This window comes from Diadema antillarum, unplaced genomic scaffold (genome assembly GCF_040938485.1).
Source record: "Diadema antillarum isolate AM-2024a unplaced genomic scaffold, OU_Dant_1.0 seq00000692_RagTag, whole genome shotgun sequence".
Taxonomy (NCBI): domain Eukaryota; kingdom Metazoa; phylum Echinodermata; class Echinoidea; order Diadematoida; family Diadematidae; genus Diadema; species Diadema antillarum.
The window spans coordinates 637129-664661 of record NW_027271597.1 but is presented as its reverse complement, the minus strand read 5'-3'; the positions used below and the strand labels follow the sequence as shown (position 1 = coordinate 664661).

The window sequence follows — 27533 nt, the reverse complement described above, 5'->3', positions numbered from 1 at the left end:
GGGGCATCATGACAGCGCATTCCCCTACCTTTTATTATTTTGTCTGGTCAGAAGATTTGCAAAGAGATTAATTGCGTGAGGGAATGACCAATGGAATTTCAGGGTCAATTTTTCATTGAATTTTCTGCCACAGCATTGATTGACACACAAATCCACTTATGACCCTGGACATAAACCCAAATCTGTGGGGATGATTTTAAAGATTGGAATTTTGCGTGATAATGGAAAAATTAATCAGTATCCTTGTATAATTTATGATATATGTGATGTATCTTTGTGATATGATTACCCTCCATGAATTCTAGGACTGACACCTACATACTATTATAAATAGTGCCTGTTTTTATTGGTATTATATTCATAGTTTCTTATCATGTCAAACTTTATAGAGCTGGTATACTATTGGTTGGGGAGAGGATTCAGCTTTTAAGTTTATGCAAGATACTTAGAAACCACTTTATAAAATATCAAGGAGCATACAATTTTAAGAGGAATTCAAAGTTCATTTCAACAAAATGGGTTTTGAAATGGCTAAAATATCCATAAACAAAGAAAAAAAACAAAGCGACTCTGATGGAAGGTGGGTTCAACCTTTTATTAGGTTTGCTTAGATATGGATATCTCAGCTATTTCATAAACAGTTTTCATCAAATAAACTTTTAATTTCTCTAAGAATTATATGCTCTTTCATATTTCATGTATAGGAGGTTTCTCATCATCTACAAAAAAAGAATCATTTTGAAAAAATGTTGGAAACCTGTAGCCCCATCTCAGCCGAAACTGTACCATCCCTTTTAACTCTTTGGACACTTGTGAAAAAAAAAATTGAAGTTCCACTGGTCTGAATCGAGAGCATATGGTAACTTTTTTGTTTTGTTAATTTTTTATGTTTTATAGAGAAAGTAGCTCAGCACAATTAGCTAGTCTCTGTCAAAGCTCCAGAGATTAAACTTGACCTGTAGGCTGCATGGTTTTAGTCTGTCCTATTTATAGCACTGTAACTTGGAAATTTGAGTTTGGTGATTGGTTTAGTATTGCCTCTGTGGTGGGAAGCCAGGAATGAACATAATGCTGTATAGTTTCCCTTCCTTGTGTGAAGTACATGTATTCCCTCTTCCAATCATCTACCCAGGTTAGTGAAGACAGAAATGCAAAAATGGTTCAAATCACATGAAGCAGGAGATATGGAGCTGCATATTCAAAATAATACAGAAGAATATACCACTGCAAAAGGTGTCATTTATTTCCGAAGATGAAAAATACCTAGTTTGATGTAAGATTTGAAGTGAGCATCATCTTGTGTGTGTGTGTGTGTGTGTGTGTGTGTGTGTGTGTGTGTGTGTGTGTGTGTACTACAAAGGAATTTTGAAGAATACAGCATGCAGGATTAGTTCAAAACAAAAGTCTCGGCTTCTATCGAATTATGTCCTGTACGAGGATTCGAGTTGCAAATACTGGGTGTTTTGCTGTTCGCAAATTTTAAATGAGCCCAAAAGAGTTTGGCATATTGAGTTCTATGGAAGGATTTATTTTCAAATCTTATTTTCCAAAAGTCAAATTGAAAATATTAATTGTTTTGATAAATTCTGATGAATGAAATGAGTCATATGGTGTTGAATAGTTTTATGGTATTCCTAAAAAAATATGGTCACTCTATTTGTAGTTGAATAGCATTTTCTACATCTATGGAAAAACAAAATTGTTTTCATTGCAATATATGAGTCATTGTACCCTTGCTTTGGCAATGAGATGAGGAGAGCCTAAAAGGGAATATGTCACTTTGCATAACCAATAGTCAATGCAAGTCAATTTGATTTGAAATCATTTGTCTTTATGTCAGTCCAGCATGTTGATTATATATCAGTATCCCTGTAGAGATTGTGGCCCATTGTAATTGGATTTATCCAATGACTACAGCTAGCAATCTGAATATCATATTTGATTCATTATTTCATTTCATTTTGTTTATATTGATTGATTGATTGATTCATTGATTGATTGATTGATTCATTCATTCATTCATTCATTCATTCATTCATTCATTCATTCATTCATCCATCCATCCATCCATTCATTCATTCATTCATCCATTCATTCATTCATTCATTCATTCATTCATTCATTCATTCATTCATTCATTCATTCATTCATCCATCCATCCATCCATCCATCCATCCATTCATTCATTCATTCATTCATTCATTCATTCATTCATTCATTCATTCATTCATGCATTCATTCATTCATTCATTCATTCATTCATTCATTCATTCATTCATTCATTCATTCATTCATTCATTCATTCATTCATTCATTCATTCATTCATTTCATTTATGTTTGTGTGCCTCAAGAGTTAGTGACAAAAATTTCTGCCATGGAATATGTGTAGTTTCTCATTCTGCGCATGTAACCTTTCAGCGTGTTGTCTGGACATGTCACAGTCATTATAATTAAGAAAACTATAAAAAGAAAATATGGTGTTTGACCTGAAAAACTCACAAAAACAACCAAACAAAAAAATATCCCCTTAAAATTCAAGAGGGAATATCTTCGGAAGCTTCTGTTCAAATTCCAAAATGAACAAATGTCATTTTAAATGTCCTTCTTTTTTTTGGTAATACAGCATGTGTTTATCATGAACTATATCAGTAAATCTAGTCAACTGGACTTACTTGTAATTTGGAGTAGCGAAGTTTCACGTCCTCTCCGTGTGTAAAGCATATTTTTGTTGACCTATTGTGTTTTTAGATGCATTTATATTACACGCTCACTTTACTGCATCTAAACTGCAAAGCCATTTTTTTTTACTTTGTGTACATTTGATGACATGCTTTTTATTTCAGTAATAGGTTTTCTAAGTAAAATGGGACAAAAAAAAAAAAAAAAAACCACTTCAAGGATTCCTCTCTGACTGGTATTTTACAAAGAGAGATTATACAAAAAAGGAAATTTAGTCTTTCAGATGAGGATTCTAGTAAAAAAAAAAAAACACTCAAATTTTGTATAGTTTTGTATAGACATGTGTAACCAAAGTAGAGAAACATGACTCAAATTGCAATCGTGACTTCAAATTCGACACCTGAGATGAATTCTAGTGAAAAAAAAAAAAATCTCTGAAAACACAGTACAGATTCTTGTACGTACAATATGCCTTGTAATAACATGATTTTGGAGATGGATCTTACTGCCACACATTTTTTTTTTAATGCATTTTATGTAAGTCTCCATTTTGGAGCACAAATTTGACAATTTGTGCAGTCATATGGGAACTGTATTTTACCTTTAATGTGAGCCTACAGCACTGTAGTTTGAATGTTGTCATGGTCTTTGCACCAGTCTGTCCCTGTTTATTGTAATATATACTGGATATCTTCCTGTCGTTATTCCCTGAGCAATTTTAATTTCACATCTGTGTGTCTGTCTGTGTGTATTTCTTTGTGTATAATTTATATTGTCAAGTGCATTCATATGTTCATATTTTTGTAACATGTTTTGTATAGCAAAATTCATTACCTGTTGTACTAATCATTTTCCGCAAAAGTCCATTACCTGTATAGTACTAACAGTTTTCCTCAAAAGTCATTACCTATTGTGTTAATGATTTTCTTTATGTGCGCTCTGTTTTTCTAATCACTATTTCATTTTCATTCTTTCCTCAAATGTTTGCTGTACTCTAGAAATGTGTGTGGAAGGTGAGTTCATGTCTTGTTTTCTTGGCTATCCTAAACTCTGTGGTTTGTATATTTACTCATCTACAAAATATTCTACTAGTTTTGTGGTGTGGTTGGTCATCTGCTGCATTACATCATAAATGAGTGTCCATCTGTATATTCTATGAAGTCATTCACCATAATTTCTGTAACATTGAAAGTGGCAGCAGAAATATGATAATTGATATAAGAGTCGAACATTTGCACATTCATTTTGTGCTCTGCTGAGGAATAGGAATATATTACATAATTTTTACAGATTTGGTAAAGGTATAAATCAATGTGGATAATGAAAAGAAAAAATAATTGGTGTGCGTGTCGTACACTGCAGCATGTGCAAAAATGTCCACAAATTCCCATAATTGTTATGATGGCAATCGTGATGATAATTATAATACATTCCTCACCCAGTAATCTATAACATTTTTTTCAGGAAACTCACAACTTTTTACATGATATTTTCACCACTTAAGCGAAACCTTAAACCCCTTTAAATGTCGGTAGATACTTTTTCCGAAATACTTCCTACCATTGTCAATTATTGACATCTAATAATGATAAGTAAATTTTTAGAAATAATCACATGGATTTCATTTCCTGAATACCACAAAGGGTTATTTTCTAGCCAATTTTGGATTGATTCTGCTGATTGCACAGTCTAAACATGTGCTGTTGGGTGGTAGGACGTATTGCTTGCGGTCATATGGAGGGTCATCAGCTTCTAATCATGCACTTACCACCCCTTCTGTGCGAGTGTGGAGAGTAACCTTCTGCAAATCTCTTGACTTCTTGCAAAATTTGCGAAAGTTTCATGAACACAAAAAATTTCTGTCCCTCCTTGTGCATCTGTACGGGTGGGTGGTGTGTATGTTTGTGGACGTGTGTGCGATGGAAGAAGGATGGAAGAATGAATATGACAAAAATGAGTTCATCACTATTTAACCCGTTCCATACGGGAACCTGGTGGCCTGTGCATTAAGTCTGTGGGGGTTTCAGAATTCAGTATGGAACGGGTTAAGTGTTGTAGTGTGCATGTTGTTCCCTGGAATGTATAACGGAAACATGGTAGAGCTAGCAGTGCTGCCTGAGCTTCTTTCTCTTCATTGGCATTGCCATAGAATAGGCAATGCATCATCATAATTTTATATATGTAATGCTGAACTTTTATGAAAAGAGTGATTTTGTGGGTCACATGAATGAAAGTTTGTTCCACTGATGCATTTGTCAAAATCATGAGACTGCCGTGTCCTTTTTTCATCGCCATTTTGTTTCTGCATGTCATAGTGCATGTGTACTTTAAAGGGATAGTACAGTATTGGTGGAGATGAGAATTGGGCTTTTAACTTTTTGCGAGATACCAAGAAAACACTTATGATATAGTACAGGGCATACCCATTTATGAGGAATTCAAAGCTTATTTGATGAAAATCGGGTTTGGAATGACTGAAACATCCAAAAACAAAGTAAAACAAAGCGATCGTAATAAAGTGTGGGTCCCACACTTAATTAGAATCGCTCTTTTTTGGATATCTCAGCCATTTCAAAACCAATTTTCATCAAATAAACGTTGAATTCCTCATAGAATTACATGTTCTTTCATATTTCATAAGAGGTTTCTCATCATCTCACCAAAAAATGTTAGAAAACTGAAATAAGGTCTCAACCAAAACTGTACGATCCCTTTAACGATGCCGTGGATATATCAGCAGGTTTAATAACTATGCACAGTTTAGTGTAAATGCCCACATACTGGGTTTCAAGTTGGGTGTAGTTTGCACGGGCCAATACCAGCCACTGCTTACCTTCAAGCGAGGAGCCCCGCTTTAATGGGAGGAAAAGTTGTCTCCCGACCCCTCCTGTTAAGTGGTGACCATTGTATTCAAGTGATCTGAACATCTATAGAACCATTCCATTTTGATACCCTTTTTTGCCCCTGTAAGTTGTTTTGTTTTCTTTAAGAGCGTGGTTGTGTTTATTGCAATATCACGTTGACACAGGATATACCCATCACAGTATGCATTCTCTGCATGTGAGCACCGCATCTCATACAAGGATTTTGTTAATGCTTGGTTTGATCATCTGCTTTAAAATCTTATCCACTAAATCCTATGCCTCTTTGCTGCGAACGTTTCCATGGCAACAGGAGAGTGATGTCTGTTTGAAGGGGGAAATTGACCTCCATGGGCACGTTGTTCCGAGTGAAATTAGTGAAATCAACTAGTGGTTTCAATTTCAATTAGTGAAAGCAAGTAATTTAGCGCAAAAGCTTGTGGCAAAATCTGACTGATGGAGAAAAGTGATGAGAACTTGATATGTGAATGGATGTGCAAATATGTTGCCTTGGATATTTATGGCCCATCACCCTTTCACGCTGAGAAAGTCACACCAACATCACGTTATCATATCTTTCCCTAGTATCTTATGCTCACATTGTCATATTTGCTGATCTGTTGGGTTTTTATTTCTCTGCATCGTAGAAAATCTTTTTTTTTCCCCCACACACGGGAGCATTTATTCTTTAGAAGCCTGACTTAAAATGAGTTGATGAGCACAATATATATTTGCACACTCAGCGTTTATTGCACATGCCCACACTGAAGAACACTATGCAGGCAGTTTCAATTGCAAATAGAAAACAATACCGTACGTGCACCTGTTGTCGACACTGTTCCCGACAACGTTCGCCTCGTCAAATATTTGTGTGTCGTCTCCGACCGTGGATGGCAGCAAGCTGCGCGGTAGCCGGCGAGCAGCTGACAACTGTGCTCGGTAGTTGTGTTCCCCTGTTGGAGCAGTTGCTATGGATACTGCCATTAATAGTTGATTAGTTTGGCATTCTTTGCAGGTAGCGGCCTTGTGGTTATCATTTGGAATATGAGGAGCGCAAGCTCCAATGACACAAATCTACTCGGAGGTAGAAGTCGTATGTCTATAGATGATGCTACCAGGTGCAGCAAATATGAATTTTGTAAAGTTACACATTGAGACATGATGAGTTCCAAGTCAAACATGGTATACATGGAGACTGACTGCCGGTACTGAAACTTCTGAAGTGATGAGCGAAACAAGAAATCATTTAAAAATCTTCTTTTAAGAATTTGTGTGATCAATTGTTTGTACTGTCTTCCCTGCTTATATTAAAGTAAAACAATAGGAATTGAATTGGTTATTGAGGATATATATGTGTATATATATATCATATAGTTGTTGTTGTTGGTTTTTTTTTTTTGGGGGGAGGGGGGTTAACAGAAAGTACTCCTCTTGGGATCAAGTTGCAATACTCCCTCACCAACCCCTCCCCCCCCCCTTCACTTGAAACAAGAGTTTAGAAGAGAATCATGAAAAAAAAGTGTCTTTTTTTTTTTACAGATTGATATTCACCCAGGTTTATGTTATTTTGGGGTCATTTTTAGCCAAAATGTGTATGTGATGGTTTGGGGGGGGGGGGGGGGGTGGGGGGAGAAGGGTGGTGGTCTCCAGGTATTCTTGTGGGCTTAAAAATGCCAAAATGTGAAACAGTGGAAAATACCAATATCCTGTCAGAAATTATTGATATGTTCCGATTGAATCATCGTCACCCGTCAAGATTCCAAGCCACTTGATGCATATCTCGTCCTTGTGATCGCGAATCCCTGTTGGATTCGACAGCAGATTTTAAAGGGCACGGTAAATTGAATAAGTGGGGGTGGGGAGACCGACTGAAAAAGATTAAAATGTGCATTGGTATTACTGCAGTGCTTTGTTTAACAACGTAGTATGGGTTGCTTTTTTAATGCTCTTTACGGCTAGAAACAAAGGAGGTATGGAAATTTGAGGATTTAAATCTGTGAGGATGTCTGTGATGGCATGTCATCTACAGGAACGTAAGATCTCAAACTTTAATTATTTGGGTATTCATTTGCAATGCTCTCATTTTTATCTGTAGACCAGTTATTAGAAAATATAGTAAGCGGATAACCAGAAGGGCGCTATGGCATTCGAAGATTTCAACATAGATAATTAAATGAAGCAAGCAATTTTCATGAAATAAAAAGTTTACTAAAAATGGGTAGATTTATAAGCATTGTTCCAAATTTTGTGTAAAATAATGCCCTTGTGGTTTTGATTTTTTACAGTTTGCTGAAAACATCATTTAAGTTCGACAATCATTTAAGATTGACATGTGACTGTAATATACAGGAGATCAAGCTCTACAACATGATACCAATAACTCAATACCCCCGAAACTATGATAGCGCCCTTCTGCTTCTCAGCCGACGATATGCCAAATTTGTGTCATGTCTTCCGGATGCCAATGTTCAGACTAGAGTGTAAAGATCCCTTCGTGATAGAAGATCGTAGAGTTGTTCGTGTAATACTTGCATGATTAATCATAGAACCGTGAGCCTACACAATGTTATTCAGGTATAGGAATGGTCTTTATACCCTTCATCTTCCAGAAAGGCCTAGTCACTATTGTTCTCTTTAGCAATGCCAAATACTCATTTGTTGTAGGTGAAAAGCACAATCAGGGTATGCAATCATGACTTTCTCACTTTAAAAAATTGTAACTTCTAAAAGAATGCACCAACTGACTTAAAAATTCATATGCAGCATGCTAAGACATCAGTAATCACATGTGGTAAGACAATAGCTAATTTCTTCTCATTTACTGTTAATTATTAAAGATTAATTACCAAAAAGTCCTCCAAAACCCACGTAATGCGTCAAAAAAAGCGTTTTACAACTTACGTAAAATCAAGATTTGAGGTCCATATTTTAAGTCTACCCCTATGTGTTTGGTATCAAATTAATGGATTTTTTCCTGGCATTGCTTGCATGCAATAAAAAACAGTGGTTCTTTCAGCTGGAGAAAGTTATAAGGTCTGAAGTCCCATCCTGGTAGGAGTGTAAAGCTGGCTTATTTTTGTGACATTGTGACCTTTTAACCCATGCTGTACAGCTATACATGGAGAAACAGCTTATTTTTCTGCGTTTCCTGAAAGTACTGAAGACACACTACAATATGGTGCGCTGTTTGCCAATAAATGTTCAGCCAGTTTTGAGTTTTGAGCCATTTTCAAATGCTGAGTAAAATGAGTGCAGCTGTTTTTCAGTATTTTCAGTGAGGTTTATCCGAATTTGACTACTTTAAAGAATCTTTCCCTTATTGAATATTCTTGTTTTTTTAACCATGAATTGTACATATGTAGAAATCTATTAGTGTGAAAATTTTAGCAAATTTGAGCAATAGGAACTGATTTTTTTATATTTTTACAAATTGCTGAGCATAAAAAAGAGCGATACACGCCCATGTTATACTGCATGAAGGTCATATGATAAGTGTTCAGTGTTCATATTTCAATGCTTGTTCAATTTCTAAAGATATCATAAGAAAAAACATAGTATTTTGGCTTAATATGTCATTGTTTGAGTGTCACAGCTTGGATATCAACTCAATTCATCATAAATCTCACATTCATTCTTCTATCTGTGTTTACAAATATGAGAATTGATCCAAACACTGTGCGCACATTCAAGGTCAAACTGTACAGATAATTTTTTGATGAAAAATATAATATCTTCCAAAGTACCAGCCCTAATTTCATAAAAATTTGTAATAATGGCCACTATATGTCTGTTACCTATTCCTGAAAGTTTAGCCTCTTCACTCTTTGGCAAAAGTGAAATATGATAAAATATGTAAAAGTGGTTTTATTTGAATTCAAAATAATGCCTACAAAATTGATCATCCATTTCGAGAAGTGAAAATATGAAATTCATTCATATTTTGTGATATGTCATGGCTATGTGCTGGTGGTGAATGAAAGGGATATTTATCAGGAATATCTAACAGCAATATCAGATGAAAAAAAAACATTCTCCTTTTTTTTAATGAATTTTTCCAATATATTAGTCATTTCAATGTAATTCGACACCCCTAATTTAAATGCTAATTTATGCACAGTTTAATGCAAAATTTTGACTCTTTCTTTACATGAAATGAAAATTTGAACACTCAGCTACAACAAACAACAAAAAAAGCATTTTCACCAAGTTTTTTTCATTTTTGCCCTGTTACACAATTGCATATCCTGATTGTGCTATTGACCTGTAGCTATTCAGTCAGTCTGAGGAACATGGTGGACAAAGCCTATTATCTGAGGACATATTGTGCAGTTTTTGGTACCTTAGGGTACCAAATATGAATATGCCAGGTTGTGTAATTACTTCATTTTGTTTAAGCGCTGGACCCTGTGTTAGCAGGAAATTGGTGAAAGCAAATTTTAGTGCTTTGCAAGAAGATTTTGTAGCACAAATATACGAAAATCGTATGAATTCCTTTGTAATTATGGATCTTGTGTGTAAATTGAAAATTGAATTCTGTTCCATTTTTTTTAAAAAGATGAAATTGTAAATATCAGCTTTTCATTTGATATCTATATCTGATCAAAAATTTAGCAACTCGAACCCACTTTTCCCTAAAGGTAATTGCTGCTGTGCTCTTACAAGTCTGCAATATTGTGATATTAATAATGCAAAGGATTCAACTTTTTCCTGTTGATATCAGGTCAAAATAAAGAAATTCAGGGAGAACTTATTTTACAAGTCACTTGGAAACTTTCAAAATTCAATCATTTTCTTACAGAAGGTTTAATTCTGATAAACATTCCGCCATTCTGTTTCTCAGATCAAAGAATTTATTAGCGTCAACATATTGTGGAATTGCTCTTTAACACAAAATTTGTCTCTGTTAATGCCATATCAAAGTGAAATTGGATACTAAGTAGATATTGTGAGGTTGTGGAAGTACGGTCTCTTACACTCATCAATTCTTTAAAACTTACCCGAACCTGTCATTTGGGTAATCTTTAATTTAAAGTGTCATGAAATGGTGAATGGAAGAATGTTACAGTAGGTATGATATTCCCTTGTTCCACATTATTCCTGGAGTTGTTTTTGTGTATTAAAAAGTCTGATTTTTACTTTTAAAAAAAAAGATAATTGATGTTTGCTGAGTAGGCTGTGAAGCTTATTTGAATGGCAATCCGTCATGAAATGATGGAAAATAAGATCTGTGAAAATAAAATCCACTGGTGATCATTTTTGTGGCCCCCTTCAGGCAAGTCCAAGGACAGCCCAGATGACTCATTTACCGACATGGAGGTCGAGGAGGACTACGAGGGGCCCCATCTCACCTTCCCCCTCACCCTGGACCAGGTGGAAGCCATGATGGAGGCCTTCAAGGAGGGCCACACTCTCCACGCCAGGTACGTCCTCAACGTCCTCGCCGAGACGGAGAAGGTGATGAGGACGAAGAAGAACATCAACCGCGCCACCACGGCCATCTCCAAGCAGATCACTGTCTGTGGTAGGTCGGGGAAGATTGGGATATAGATAGATAGATAGAATTAGATAGATAGATAGATAGATAGATAGATAGATAGATAGATAGATAGAATAGATAGATAGATAGATAGATAGATCGATACATAGATACATACATAGATACATAGTAGATAGATAGATACATAGATACGTAGATAGATAGATAGATGGATGGATAGATAGATAGATAGGTAGATAGATAGGTAGATAGATACTTACATACAGACAAATAGATAGATAATAAATAGATAGATGAATAGATAGATAGAGAGATAATGAAATAGATAGATAGATAGATTGATAGATAATGAAATAGATAGATAGATGAATAGATAAATCAATGGATAGATAGATAGATAGGTACAGTCAAACCTGTGTACAGCCGCCACCCAAGGGAGACAAAAAAAGTGGTCACTGTAGACAGGTGGCCAATATAGACAAGGTCGCTAGCATGGCTTTTCTCTTGGAGGAAATTGTATTTAGTGGTCACCTACAACAGATGGCCGCTATAGACGGTGGTCGCTATGGACAGGTTTGACGATAGATAGATAGATAGATAGATAGATAGATAGATAGATAGATAGATAGATAGATAGATTGATTGATACAATTGTAGATAGATAAATTGATAGAGATAATGAAATAGACAGATTGATAAATAGATAGATAAATACTTAGAGACATGCATGATTAGATATTTCATAGGTGGATATAGATGGGAGAAAGAAAGAAGAAGGGAAACATAGCTAGGTAGATATAGAATGATAGATGAATATAGATAAATTGGTTGCTATAGATAGATTGATACAGATAGCTTATTATTACTATTATTGTTATTATCATAATAATTGTTATCAATTAATCTGACCAAGAAAGAGTCAATACAGTACAATGAAACAAAATACAATTTAAATACATTATACATAAGAATAATACAAAGTGTACAATGTACAGTGTAGCTGTAGATAGAAAGATACAGATAGATTCCATGGGGTAGATATGTTTAGATATATATATAGATAGATGCAGATAGACAAATAGATTGTTTACAAGTATACTTAACTGTGAAAGTTTCTTGTGAAAACTGTGGGCAGAGTTGAGCAAAAAGTAGTACTATTGGAGCTAAACATGGTGTTTATGTAGTACATAGAATGAGGATCATGAACATTTGAAGGAAACTGCTGAAAGATAGACACAGTACTCTATGCTATGAATGTGTGAGCAAAGACATACAGACTTGTATGTGTGGTGAATCTGTTTTATCATCAACAAATACATGTTCATCTGCAAATCAGCAGTAATGTTTATGCTGAAATAATGAGGTAAAATATGTTGTGCATACTTGTCATCATTATCTCTTATTCCAATCTTTATGCAGTCATTCTTACAGTTACATGTAACCCATTTCTTACCAGTGATTATACCAGGAAGGTGACACCTCCCAGATTATACAATATGTGTTATCTCAAATTTGGAATTCTGATCAGCCTTATGTTTGCATTCATATACAAGGCTTGACATTAGCATTTGCCCACTTGCCAGGGCAAGTTGAAATTTGGCTTTGATACGAAATCAGAAGCTCCTCATGCCTATTAAAGACATTAGTGCTGTTTTTGTTTTGTTTTGTTTTTTTGTCCAGTACTGTTTTTCGGGCAAGCAAATATTTGAAAATGTATGAATTTACTTGCCCAATGGGAAAGTGAAGGAAAATGTTAATATCGGGACCTTTCATATTATGATGATTGATGTAGCAAGTATGGCATCTTACGTATTGCATTTGTCACTCTTTTCATTTTTCAGGGGACTTACATGGCAAAATTGAGGATCTATATCTTGTGTTCTACAAGGTATGTAAATTCAACCTCCTTTGTGTAGTATTCTTTACAGTCCAATAGACTTTATGACAGTATTTTTTCAAGGATTTGTTAGTAAATGGGTTAAGTTTCATACTTCTTTGCTGCTGGTAATGACATCAAAAGTCCATGAAGGTCATTTTTCCCATGACATGATATGAAATCAGTGCTTAGAAATTGTTTGACTATTCCTTTTCGTAGAAGTTATATGTTACATGAAGTTATGTTACTATGTTGTATTTATGTAAAATATAATGCTTTTTGTATATCCTGTACAGCTTCAGGATGCATTAGTTTGATTTGTTGTTAGGGTAGAGACATCTCTATTTTCCCCAATGCAGCTATTTTTAAGTCAGTAACAACTCCTGTGAGCTCTTTTCTTACCTTATCACAATATGTAGCCACTTCTTGACCAAGTTCAATCACCAACCCCTGCTCCCAAGAAAAGAAAGTAATAACAACAAACAGTATTAAGCAACATAACAAAGTAATAATAACAACAAGAGCCAAATCTCAGTACATTTAGCTGTGTGCAGAAGAAATTCCATGATTTACAATCTACGCTCTGATTCAATGCAGGCGGCATGAATAATGCATGCGTGGACCGAATGTGTTTTTCAAAAAGTCAGAAACTAGAATAGTGAACCGGCGAGCAATCCAGCATTCTAATGGAGTCAGCTTCCATTTTGGTCATTTGATAATCAAAAAATTTGCAATCATTCCACGAGCTCCAAGGTCACCGCAGTGTTGCCACAATGGCATGCCGTCGAAGAGCTGTCCGCCTGCGTAGTCGTACACCAAAATAGCATGTGCATTTATAGTCCTTGAATCGAGGGGGTGGGGGGGGGGCACTACTCCCACTAGTGTATACCAACATAATGAACGATTCATTAGAGTCTCATTAAAATGCATGGAATGAGGTGATGTTGGGATACTCTCGTATTTTGTCTGCATGATGGCAAAGGCTACATATCGGTTTTATTTTGCGGCAGCGTACATCCAAGTAAGGCCATCCGCAGACAATTTTCTATTTTCGGTGGCCTTGGTGCAAAATGAGAGAGCTCAAGGCCAAGTGGGAGAAACCCCCGCACTGACTCTGGAGTAGGCCTAATGCGGACAGGTTCCAGGAAATTGTTCGATGCAATCCTGATGCACGGCTGAAACAAATGAGCTAAAAATACCAAACAAATACGGTCAAACCTGATGTAGCAGCCATCCGAGGGAGACACAAAAAAACCCCAAAACAGTCAAAATAGACAGGTGGCTGCTATACACAGGTTCTTTTAACATGGTTTTTCTCTCGGAGGGGATTGTTTTAGTGGTCGTGTATGGCAGGTGGCAGCTATAGACAGGTTCTTTAACATGCTTTTTCTCTCAGAGGGAATTGTTTTAGGGGTTGTATATAGCAGGTGACCGCTATAGACAGGTTCTTTAACATGCTTTTTCTCACGGATTGTTTGAGTGGTCGTATATGGCAGGTGACCGCTATAAACAGGTGGTCACTAAGACAGGTTTGACTGTAGTAACAAACCAAAAGTATCTCTTCGTGGGGCGAGAGGGAGTTCATGTCTGAAATGTTGGGGAATCAAAGTCAGCGACATTCCGTGCACCCACCATCTCCCAACTCTTCCCCCTCTTCCTCAGAATGGCCCTCCGTCTCCCGGCAACCCATACATCTTCAACGGGGACTACGTGGACCGGGGGATGCACTCGGTGGAGATTGCCATCATCCTCTTCTGCTTCTTTCTCCTCTATCCCAACGAGGTCTACCTCAATCGCGGAAACCACGAAGATTACGTCTTAAACCTCAGGTGACTGGAGGGAAATTACCAAGAAGAAGAAATAAACAGCATGTTTGACAGAAATTGACATGAACAGATGAAATCACAGCTGATAACTGAAATAGATGCTAGTACAGTGAACCGTTTTATCAAAGAGAGAGAGAGAAAAAAAAGGAGAAAAAATATTAATTCCCCCTTACTTGGCTTTTAGTTTCATGTTCTACTAATTCTACTTTTCAAATTTTGGAAATCTTTATTTGTACTCAACATGTAAGATGATGATGAATTCAAGATACATCGTTTGTACTAGCTGATGATTTATGATAGGTCTTAAATTTGTAGATGTTTGATTTGTAAGATGTTTTCCTTAAAAGATGTTTACCTGTCATCAAGCTACTTTAATGAAGTATTTAGAGCTGCGGCAATGTTTTGGGGTATGGTTCCACAGATTTAAAAGTATATCTGATCTTTTAATATAAAGAGATCGCATTTGTAGGCATTGTGAAATGTGGAACGCGTAAGCTGATTTATGAGGAATGTTCGCGTGCATTTTAATTTTGCGAATTTTGCGAGAGCCAAGATTCACAAAATTAAAATGCACACAAAAGTTCTTGTCTACACTATATGCATTGAATGTTAGAGGCAACTAGCAAAAATTTCATGCCGCAAAAAAGGCCGTCGGCTCCAATTCGCAAAAATTTCATACTGCGAAAATATCATGTTTTACAATATCTTTTATATATGATTGTGCAGATATGGTTTCCTCAAAGAAGTACAGATGAAATATGGTGCAAAGGTGAGTATCCAATAGTTTAAATGAATATGTGTGCCTTTATCATCAGAACGAAAATGCAAGAGCCACTATTTGAAGTATCATGATTGCATGTGCTTCAAGAAATACTTCAGTTTATGTTCCGTTCTTGTTGACATGTGGACATCTGTGTAATATTAGTTGCTTTTTTGTATCGTATCTACTATCAAATGTCCTTTCATAGTCTTAAGGGACTCCACAAATGTGTGTAAAGGTCATCCAATCCTGTGTGACATCAGTTGATAAATGTCACAGTTTGAAGGAATGGTTCTCATGCACACATACATTTAGCTAGATATACCCAACAGACTTTTTGCTATACCCATAGAACTTCTCTTGCTAACCCCTATGGGCACCCATGTGGTGCTATGATGATTTAAGGGATAATTCAGCTTTATCAACCAGGTAATTTTCATTGCCAAGTTGTTGACTGATCTACTTGTCTTAACAACTGGAGGACTGTACATGTGTACGTGAAACTGATCTCATGACAGGTTGCTAGAACACTGAGTACAGATGTAAGTGCTTCTTCTGGTAGTTAAAATTTAAGAAATGAGAGGTGTGTGCATGTGCTACTGAGTAGCACTGCTAATGCAGCGATGAATGTAAATCATTATTAAAAAGAGCTGAGAGCAGTGACTGTACTACGAAACATCTATCATGTAAGTTGTCTTGTTCTGTTGATTCTGTCCTTGACGCGAACAACAGAGGTCATATGCACAGAGGATCATCGCCCAGTTCCAGGACTTGTTTGCCTGGTTGCCTCTGGCAACCCTGATTGACTCCAAAATCCTCATTTGCCACGGAGGCATCTCCGACAAGACTGATCTCACTTTCTTGGACAACATGCCCAGGAATAAGGTAGGCCTTTAGTCTCAGCAAACTGCAATCACTCTCTCTCTTCCTATGCTTGGCATATAAATCACTGTACACCTAAGAAATCATGTCTTTACCATTCCCATTTATTATATTTGTTCTTATTTTAATATTGCTCATTTGTATGCCATGTATGTTGTGTTTAATGAGTTATGTTTTTAGCTCACCTGAGCCAAAGGCTCAAGTGAGCTATTGCGATCGCCCTTCGTCCGGCGTCCGTCGTGCGTCGTGCGTCGTGCGTCGTGCGTCGTGCGTCGTCCGTCGTCCGTCGTCCGTCGTCCGTCGTCCGTCGTGCATCGTGCGTAAACTTTTTACATTTTCATCTTCTTCTTGAAAACCCCAAGACCGATTTTCATCAAACTTGGCAGGTAGCATCCCTAGGGGGTTAGGAACTCAATTTGTTAAAATGGGCACCATGCCCCACCCAGGGGGCCCCCAGGGGGCCCAAACCCCCTAAAATTAAGGAATCTGTAAAAATCTTCTTCTCTAGAACCAGAAGTGATAGAGCTAAGTTAATACTATGGGTTAGTACATTGATGACTGTAGTTTCAAGTTTGTTCATGGCAGAATCAGGGGTGCCCCCCTTGGGACGCAGGGGAGGGGGGTGGGGAGGGGTTCTAATGGGGCTTAAATTGTACATTTTCATCTTCTTCTTAAGAACCCCATGACCCATTTTCACCAAACTTGGCAGGTAGCATCTGTAGGGGGTTAGGAACTCAATTTCTTAAAATGGGCACCATGCCCCACCCAGGGGGCCCCCATGGGGCCCAAACCCCCCAAAATTAAGGAATCTGTAAAAATCTTCTTCTCTAGAACCAGAAGTGATAGAGCTAAGTTAATACTATGAGTGAGTACATTAATGACTGTAGTTTCAAGTTTGTTCATGGCAGAATCAGGGGTGCCCCCCCCCCCCCTGGGACCCAGGGGAGGGGGGTGAGGAGGGGTCCTAATGGGGCCTAAATTGTACATTTTTATCTTCTTCTTGAGAACCCCATGACCCATTTTCACCAAACTTGGCAGGTAGCATCCCTAAGGGGTTAGGATCTCAATTTGTTAAAATGGGCACCATGCCCCACCCAGGGGGCCCCCATGGGGCCCAAACCCCCAAAAATTAAGGAATCTGTAAAAATCTTCTTCTCTAGAACCAGAAGTGATAGAGCTAAGTTAATACTATGGGTTAGTACATTGATGACTGTAGTTTCAAGTTTGTTCATGGCAGAATCAGGGGTGCCCCCCTTGGGACGCAGGGGAGGGGGGTGGGGAGGGGTTCTAATGGGGCCTAAATTGTACATTTTCATCTTCCTCTTAAGAACCCCATGACCCATTTTCACCAAACTTGGCAGGTAGCATCTGTAGGGGGTTAGGAACTCAATTTGTTAAAATGGGCACCATGCCCCACCCAGGGGGCCCCCATGGGGCCAAAACCTCCCAAAATTAAGGAATCTGTAAAAATCTTCTTCTCTAGAACCAGAAGTGATAGAGCTAAGTTAATACTATGAGTGAGTACATTAATGACTGTAGTTTCAAGTTTGTTCATGGCAGAATCAAGGGTGCCCCCCCCCCCCCTGGGACCCAGGGGAGGGGGGTGAGGAGGGGTCCTAATGGGGCCTAAATTGTACATTTTTATCTTCTTCTTGAGAACCCCATGACCCATTTTCACCAAACTTGGCAGGTAGCATCCCTAAGGGGTTAGGATCTCAATTTGTTAAAATGGGCACCATGCCCCACCCAGGGGGCCCCAGGGGGGCCCACACCCCCAAAATGAAGGAATCTTTAAAAATCTTCTCTAGAATCAGAAGTTATAGAGCTAAGATAATACTACGAGTGAGTACATTAATGACTGTAGTTTCAAGTTTGTTCATAGGAGATCCAGGGGTGCCCCTCTTGGGGGCAGGGGTAGGGGGGGGGTGGTTGGGAAGGTCCAAATGGGGGCCTGAATTGTACATTTTCATCTTCTCTTCCTGAACACCTCGTGATGGATTTTCATCAAACTTGGCAGGTAGCATCCCGAGGGGGTCAGGATCTCAATTTATCAAAATGAGCACCATGCCCCACCCAGAGGGCCCCAGGGGGCTCCAATCCCCCCAAATTAAGGAATCTGTTAAAATTTGGGCCCTTATTGTACATTTTCATCTTCTACTTGAGAATGCCTGGTCAAATTTTGGTAGAGCTGTGAATAATTTAGATTAGTGATTGCGTGAAAGGTGAACTTGCGATACTCAGGTGAGCGCTAGACCCGCGGGTCTCTTGTTCATTTTTGTACCTGTAATATTGTGTGTTCATAATTCAGTTTTGTTAATTCATATACACAGCCTTGCTGAAAAGCAGCATTAGAGCAGATAGCAGGCTCTTCTTTTAACGTGTTGAAATACATAAACTCAAATCAAAAATCAAAATTAGATGTGCGAGTGGAATGCCCTCAGCTCTTTCATGTACAAAGAGCTCACGACTGTGAGCTGTTACCTGCAGAGATAACTGATAACCAGGAAACTTTCCCTAAACCTTGCCCAGCATAGCAACAACTCATATTACGTAAACTTCATTCCAAATATTGAATTATATTTAGAAGGACCAGGTAATCTTGGGGGATCACTCCTCTGCCTGAGGGGAAATATTCAATATTTGAATATATTAGTCAACTAAGTAATTGAGGAGTACTAATGTGGACTCCACTTCACTGTACAAAATTAAATTAAAATTAAAAAAATGTGTGTGTTGTTATGGTTGTCACTTCGTTGTCCTATAAATGAGCTGTTAATGAAATGTATAGTGGAATAAGTAGTTGCAGTTTAAAAAAGAATGTCTTTTGTTCATTCTTCAGAAGTTCTAGTGAAATGTTATAACTGTTTCCCGAGTTGTTGTGGGAAAAGAATTCTTGTCGACCACACCCTTGACGTGATATTTGTGTGTCCCATCTTGCAGTACATGTCTGTGTTAAAACCTCCCCTGAGGGAAGGGGCAGAGGAGCTGACGGGGGATGAAGAGGACCTCAGTCTCAAGATTGATCTGTCTGAATGGAGACAGGTAAATATCTACCGACTGTGAATCCATCATCAGCCGTTCCCCTCTCGTCGCTGAGACGCTTGTCTTTAGGCGCGGTCAGACTAGCAAAAGATAGAGAAGTTTGGCTGCAGTGGGGAAATATCCTTAGTTGGAGTGGGAAGTTTCGCGAGAAGTTTGCATTCACACTGGCAAAACTTCGCGATCTTTTGCCAGTGTGACCACCACTTATTGTGTTTGTTCCTCTATCACTGAGTATTAGATACTTAACACTGTGCTTTATTCACCAGTCGGCAAACATAAGGGGGTGCTTCCTTTTCCGATTGGCGCAAACGTCTGGTAACTAATTGTCAGTAAATAAGAGATTACCTTATCCCCCTCATCCCTTTTGTGTTGCCATGGTCTTCCTGTTAGACAGGGGCACATTAATTGCTATTTGCCTACCAGAGTAGGATTGCTAATCTACATGTACAACTAGGTGAAGTTTGGATGGATTACTGAATACTGCAATGAAAAAACATGGGAAGTTAGCCTACTGGTAAGTGCCTGGCCCTATAAAGGTTAAAGGCGATTAGATGTTTAATGGTGTGATAGTATATGCTTTGCAAAAACTTCTTCTTTACACCACTTGCTTTAATTTTCATGAAAATGTTGATTTCTCTGCTTGCCAACCTGCAAGTAAGTGTCTGAATGTACATTTTATGGGCGTATGTATAGGCTTTTGTATGTGTTTGTGTGCGTGTGTATGTGTGAATGGGTGTATGCGTCTGTGCAAGATACTAGAGTGCACTGTGAGTCAGGAATGGTATTAGCTTCAGTCTGAATCCTGCATGATGCTCTACAAGTAAATTCTGTGTTGTGCTTAATTATTAAAAGCAGACTGGGACAAGTTTGTGAATAATACAGGAATCTGAGGGGGTTATGTACAAGTCTATGTGGATTTAGGAATCTTGCAGTGACTATATTAATATCTAATATGTGAGGTGAGACACTACAATGATCTGAGGTGGTTACCTAGGTATCTTCTGCACGCGTGCACGTACCCACACAAGTAGTATGTAGGTGGCAGAATTGTAAAGGCTGCTGTCTTCACTCAAGGTTATTAGGATTCATTTAGCAATCTAAGACCTTGAGGGTCATATGATTGATTAAAAACACATGTGTCTGGAAGCTGTAGCATATCAGCCATCTCTGTAGAATCAATCTTTAATGACATCATCTCCATTCTGCACGTAGGAGTGATCAGTCCACTTGAGGTAGATGAATGGCCAAGCTCACAGCAGCGACAAGAATTGAGGGAGAGATGCTACAGTAGGATGCCTTGTACTAGAACAAAATTTTAGCCACTATGAGCTCTTTTGTGTCATGGTGTTAACCCCCTGTGTGCCACATTTCTCTGAGACAGCAGCATAGTCATGCTTTGGGAAAACATTCTGTTTTTCAAATATGTGTAATGTTGGTAGATTTTTGTTACCCTTGACATGTAATGAGGAAAGTTGGAGAGAAAATGCTAAGCTTTGCTCTGATGTAAATTGTTTGGCAAATTTGTGATTGTTTTTCTCTCAAATGACCAGTAGCGGCATTGTAGAGGCATGACCAGCAACGGCTTTGTAGAGGCATGACTTTTGCACACAAAAACATTGACAGAAACTCACAATTTACTCGCAAATCCAGTAGGGAACATTGATAGTCAAACACCACATAAAATGCAAGCTACATGTGACAGGAATGGAATGATGAGAAACGCTTTCTGTGCACTGTGGCATTTGGCAATCTATCGATCGGTTTGGGCAGGTTTGTGCACTTGAGCACAATATGCAAACTTGGCAGGCTGTCAACTGAGTCAGGCATGCAAACATGGCACATAAAGAGTCTTAAAAAAAATAGACTGTGTTTCCCAACATCACCAAGCATGCAACCTAAGTTACATGTTTTTAATTTGACTCTGGAAATAATGTTCTACACCGATGTACCTATCTGCATTTTGAAAGATGATGCAAGTGCCTATGCAAATGATACATCTCAGTTGTTGTGACTTTTTGGATACATACTGGATTCATTCCTGCCCAGATCTTGGACGTCCTGTGGAGTGACCCTCGTAGCCAAGATGGCTGCCAACCCAACACATTTCGGGGCGGGGGCAGCTACTTTGGTCCCGACGTCACCAAGAAGGTGTTGGCCAAGCACGGCCTGGACTTGCTCATCCGCTCCCACGAGTGCAAGGCGGACGGTTTCGAGTTCACCCACGGGGAAAAGGTGGGTCAGGCTGGTAGACATTTTATCCAGTATGCTGGAGTCAGTGCTTGAATGAGTGAATCCCATCATGTAATAAAAAAAAAAGTATCATTCATCATCATTTTATTTTTTTTCTATCTTTATCCATCAATATTTTCCTGTATTTGTGTCTAGGGTCAGAATTTGAAGATTAGGGTGAAAATATGTGGTGAGCTTCCTAGGCATGTCATTACTGCAGATACTGTGTATGCCAAATATTTAGCGAGTGTAATTTTTTGCAAGTTGTTAAATTCACGATCGTGGAGTATGGTACTGAACAGAGAAATGTGTGCTCGTCGCATTCATGTCGGGATCAGAGTCAATATTTTCGGGTGTTTTTAAATCTGTGACTTGCAAAATTCACATTAATAAAAACCTCACGAAATATTTGGTGTATACAGTATACTGTGACTGATTAGAAGCTTCAAGCTGTGTAAAAGTTGGCCAATTTTGGGATGAAATTGTAGGGAATGTTTATATCAAGGGCGTATTCAAAGCGAGAAAAAACAATTATAGAAATGGCAATGATATAGAGTAGTCTTACATACAAAAGGCAGGTACTTGAGACTTATTGTTAATATGTTGAGGACGAGTCCTGAGTATACTCGGGCATGTGTCTATGGGAAATGCGTGTTGTAGCAAAATCAGACCTTCCTCAACGGTTATAGCAGCACGAGAATTCATAGCAGAGGGCTCTGCAGTTATATTATTACTCTGACATTGCTAGGTCTCCTATTTTATGCATACATGGGTCATGAGGACCATCATGGATCATGGAGACAATGAACATGAACTGAAATGTGGTATCCCTTGTGTGAGAGTCCACAGCCTAATCCACTTTACCACCTTACCCCACCTCATTCCAGACTCGGGAATTTAAAAAAGAAAAGAAGCACAACAACAAAAGCAACACATAATACATTGATGTTGTTGTTGTTATTTTTTTTTTTTTTGGGGGGGGGGTTTGTCCATGTCATTCCTACAAAGCTCAAATATACACATATTGAATGAATTGTTTGCAGAATGACAGCAGGTCAGCATCAATAACTATTGAATTACCTTTTTCACATTGTGAATCATATGGTAATGAACTACAAATTGTCATACAGTCCCTACGTACGTAATTTCCAATTTGGGCAAGCTGGGACCCCCAAAAGAATTGCTGTGATGGACAGTAACCTTTGACCCTGCTTCAATCCAAAGGTTCTGACGGTGTTCTCGGCGTCAAATTACTATGAGGAGGGGAGCAACCGAGGGGCATACATCAAGTTTGGCACCGACCTCAAGCCACACTGTGTCCAGTACCAGACGTCACAGAACAGCAGCAAGAAGCTGAGCATGCGACAGAGGTTTGTGTGAACAACCATCCTCGAAAGAGGATTCAGATGGCATATTCGGTGTCATCTAGATTTTTTAGCCCAAGATGTTCAAGAGAAATGGACTGTTTGACACATTCACCAATAGCAGTTGGATTAGATATTTGGTGTCACAAAGTTTGACAGAAGATAATGTTGTAGAAGGGTGTAATTTTTTTAAGTTTCCCATTTTGACAAGTTTTAGATTTTTTTTACTTTGTTCCCTTCACTTCTATTAAAACTTGTCGGCAGGGTGTGATCTTGCGTCAAGTGTCAGATTAGAAATGAAAGATACCTTTTTACTTTAATTCATTTTGAGAAGAGCCCCTTAAAGGCTCGGTCCTAAATCTGAGCTATGAAATGAAGTTTGAAATAATGGTGAGTTGATATACGGGAAGCAGATGTTTGTGAAATAGACAAAAAACGTCATCTGTAACTTGGCAATAACTTAATTCAGTTTTTATGCCTCTGAATTCATCAGCCAACTCCTTTACCCCTCCACTTCATTGGATGTTAATGATAAACGTAATGCCCTTTATTGCATTTTCGTTGCAATCTCCCAGAGTTAGCATAGTGGAGGAATCGGCATTGAGGAATCTGCGGGAGAAGATTGGCGCCAACACCACAGCTCTTAGACAAGCCTTCCAGAAATATGATCCAAATAACACAGGTAACATGATGAGGCACTAATGAAAGCCGTGACAATGATGGATGAATAGATGATGATGATGATGACGATGATGACGATGATGACGATGATGACGATGATGACGATGATGATGATGATGTTGGTGTTGTTGTTGTTGTTGTTGTTGTTGTTGTTGTTGTTGTTGTTGTTGTTGTTGTTGTTGTTGTTGTTGTTGTTGTTGTTGTTGTTGTTGTTGTTATGATGATAATGAGAGGGAGGAGGAGGAGGAGGAAGAGGGGAGGTGGGGGGGAGAAGGGGAGGAGGAGGGGGAGAAGGACATTGTCTTCATGATATGAAAATGATGTTTATGACAGCATCTGTTGTAATCATGCTTTCAAAAAAAAAAAAAAAAAGGAAGTCAAATGCTAAGAAAATAATGCATGAAAATTTGATGAAAGTGGAGGGTGATTATGATGATGATTACAAAAATGAAACTGAAGATGAGAGTGATGAGTGCAGTGATGCTGCCGAAGATGGTGTCATTAAAGGGATGGTATAGTTTTAGTTGAGATGGGGATTCAGATTTTAACTTTTTTGCAAGATGATTAGAAGCCACTTATATCAAATATTAATGAGCATACAATTCAAGAGGAATTAAAAGTTTATTTGATGAAAATTGGTTTAGAAATCACCTTTTAACCCACCTTTTATTTGGACCACTTTATTTTGCTTTGTTTTTGTATACTTCAGCCATTTCAAAACTGATTTTCATCAAATAAACTTTTAATTACTCTTAGAATTGTATGCTCTTTAATATTTCATGTAAGTGGTTCCTAGTTATCTCGCAAAAGATTAAAGCTGAATCCTCATCTTAATCAAAAGTATACCATCCCTTTAATGATGATATAGATGTTAATATAGTGATCTTTCCAAGATTAAAATGGGATGAGTAGTCACTGTAGTCACATATGGGAGAGCTATTGTTCATTGCAAGCCATTCTCTGTTGTCATTTGACGTCAGAGATATAATATTTTCATTCATTACTATGATGTGATTGCCATAGATGATGAGTTCTGTCCATATGCCAATCATTGTTATGTCCAGGCTACATCACGACAACTAACTGGGCACATACGATGGAGGAGATTCTTGAGCTGTCTCTCCCCTGGAGGACCCTGAAGCCCAGGATGACGAGGACCAATGAGGAAGGGATGGTGGAGTACGAGTCCTGCCTGGAGCTGGAGCTGACATACAGCGGCCAGGGAGGCGGTGTCAGCGTGACGGAAACCATCTATCGGAACAAGAATGCCCTGGAGACTATCTTTAGGGTCATGGACAAGGATCATTCAGGTTTGCAGCCTTTTTCTTTCTTGTAGGGTTGGTTTGTTTGTTTAAGTTTGAATATATGTTTGATGGAAGTCTGCTTTCAGTGGCAGTGTGCTGAATATTTGAAAGGATTGTTTTTAGATTTTATGCTCTTTTTCTTCTCTTTTTTCAACATTTTCACATGGTTAGTCTCAAGTAACAATGATTTGTGACATACATAGACATATTCACATATGCATTGATGAAGTCCAGTGATGAACACTGGATTAAGTGGAAAAAAGGGTTTATGAAGTCGAATGTAGCCAACTATGAAAAAATGGAATAAAGAATAAAACAGCTGCATGAATGACATATGGGGTAATACTACTGAAAAATCCAAGCACTCTTTCATGTCATCTATTTAGTTTGTGCAGTAATGATATCACACATGATGTACAGTGCTATTCAGTAAAGAGTTGCCAACTATTAGGTTTTTCCACATTTAGTATGTTTTTCTTTTCTCAATGTAAAAAAAAATAGGAAAGTGTGTTTTTTAGAATAAAAATGAATTTCTGAAATTTGATTTTGATATATATGTATATGCAATTTTTTCAACTTATGAGCCAGATGTGTTTTTTCTTTTTCCTTGAAAACTGATGTTTTCGTTTGCTGTGTATCAGTTTGGATGTGTTGGGCATTCTGACATACGGTAGAAGTGGAAATTTTCGCGGTGTTGAAATTTTCACGCATATCGCGCAACCCGAAAGTAGCGCAAAAATAAAAGCATGTGAATATTTTTGCTTACCATATGTTCCAGTAGTTGATGACTTGATTCCGTGGAATTAAAATCACAGGAAACTCTTCTTACTCCACCAAGCGCGAAAAATTAGTCGCACGAGAATATCCACTTTCACAGTACATGTACAATGTACAATGACAACATTAGTCATTAGCCTTTCATCATTTAAAAGAAAGTATAAACAATTTCTTTTGATTCAGTAATCTCGTTTGACACACGCATAAATGAGTTAGATAATATATTGCTTGCCTAATCACTTGTTTATTGTAATGTTTTGTCATCTGTATAGTCCAATGTATTCTGTAATGTTTCGTTATGTGATCGTTGTTAACAATTGTACCATTTTTAATTGTCAGGGATCAGCCTTTGAAAGGCCATTATGGCCTATTGTTGATTCCCCCACGTGTTATATATTTATTGCATTGCATCTTGCATGATGTAAGTTGTGCTCATGTAATGTTTGTATGTCTTTTTATTTACCCTTGTGGAAATAAATGAAATGAAAAAATGAAATGAAATATATCAGGGGTTTGACAAAGAACCACATGTTGGAATATTGTACATTTAATTATCATCAATCTTTTTGCTAATATCTTGTCGATGGAATACAGGCTCTATCAGCATGGATGAGTTCCAGGATGCCTGCCAGCTCCTCAGCAAACACATCGGGAGCAACATCCCTCCCGAGACGGTCAAGGACATGGCCCAGTCCATCGACATCAACAAGGACGGCAACATCGACTTCAACGAGTTCCTGGAGGCCTTCCGGCTGACCGACACGCAGGGCCTGAAGATGGAGGATCAGACGGCGTCCTCCACGAACTCTACCGCTCACCTTACGAATGGCGAGAACAACAAACTTTGATAGCAGACAGCACTGACATATCTGTTTTGATAAGAGCCAATAACCTCTCAAACCTGTGCAGATTTTTCATGGAGGGACTCGAGAGGGCGCTACAGCATTTGTGTTAGCAGGATTGCATGGCATGCATTAGGATCATTTGGGAGTGTACATCCTCCCTCCGTATGTCGTGGCCGTTAAAGAAAAGTGGAGCTCTCACAGAACACTGGACTGTGATACTGTGCTTGGTGGACCATGCCAACATTTTTGTATTAATTTCTCTCGACTCTTGTTTTTAAAGCCATTTCTTTTGATATCTTGATTGTCGCTAGACATGAATCACTGAACTTGTATATAAAAGAGGGACATTGTAAATATGAAAACAGTTACAAGTAGAGTGCAATGTGGACATTTTCATACGAATTTAGTGCTAGTTGGGACGTTTCACTATGATTGTGTGCTTCTGTAGAGAAGGTGTGCTATGAAAGAGCGTTGCATCTCCACAATCAAGCGTGGAATTGACGAGGGAGCATCAACGGAGAGGCAAAATTGCTACAGCTCAACTGGATTTCTAGTCACATGATATGTGTGGGTGAGGTATCCCCTGCTACTTGACAGACAGGTTCCCTGATCAGATGACATCTGGTCCCATGTGTTTGTTCTGTTTATTGGTTTGTTGTTTGTTTTTATATACATGTAGATATAAATGTATATTGCATAAAGATGTTTACGAATTGCATCTCTGGGAATACTGTTTGGAAAGTGGAAGTGATGGACCTCAAAGGCCACTGTCATGAATTCCTTATTTGGACACTAACTGCCCTGTGATGGACATGGGATGTTATGATGTATATGTATTTTGGAATGTGAAATTTTGAATTCAAACAAAAATGTTTTCATGTCAAATCAGGTGAAGAAAACAAATGAACG

The 27533-nt window shown here is 38.1% G+C and overlaps 1 protein-coding gene across 1 annotated transcript in view; it reads left to right on the top strand.

The window, feature by feature from the left end:
- The window catches only part of LOC139737405 (serine/threonine-protein phosphatase with EF-hands 2-like), a 46851-nt gene extending 20224 nt beyond the window's left edge, over positions 1 to 26627 (top strand). The window contains exons 5-15 of the mRNA XM_071648081.1: positions 10814 to 11062; positions 12880 to 12926; positions 14577 to 14743; positions 15467 to 15509; positions 16233 to 16385; positions 19323 to 19424; positions 21471 to 21656; positions 22878 to 23023; positions 23593 to 23699; positions 24763 to 25008; positions 26374 to 26627. Coding sequence (XP_071504182.1) covers positions 10814 to 11062; positions 12880 to 12926; positions 14577 to 14743; positions 15467 to 15509; positions 16233 to 16385; positions 19323 to 19424; positions 21471 to 21656; positions 22878 to 23023; positions 23593 to 23699; positions 24763 to 25008; positions 26374 to 26627 — 1700 coding nt within the window. The remainder of the gene's footprint in view (positions 1 to 10813; positions 11063 to 12879; positions 12927 to 14576; positions 14744 to 15466; positions 15510 to 16232; positions 16386 to 19322; positions 19425 to 21470; positions 21657 to 22877; positions 23024 to 23592; positions 23700 to 24762; positions 25009 to 26373) is intronic.
- The last annotated feature ends 906 nt before the right edge of the window (positions 26628 to 27533 follow it).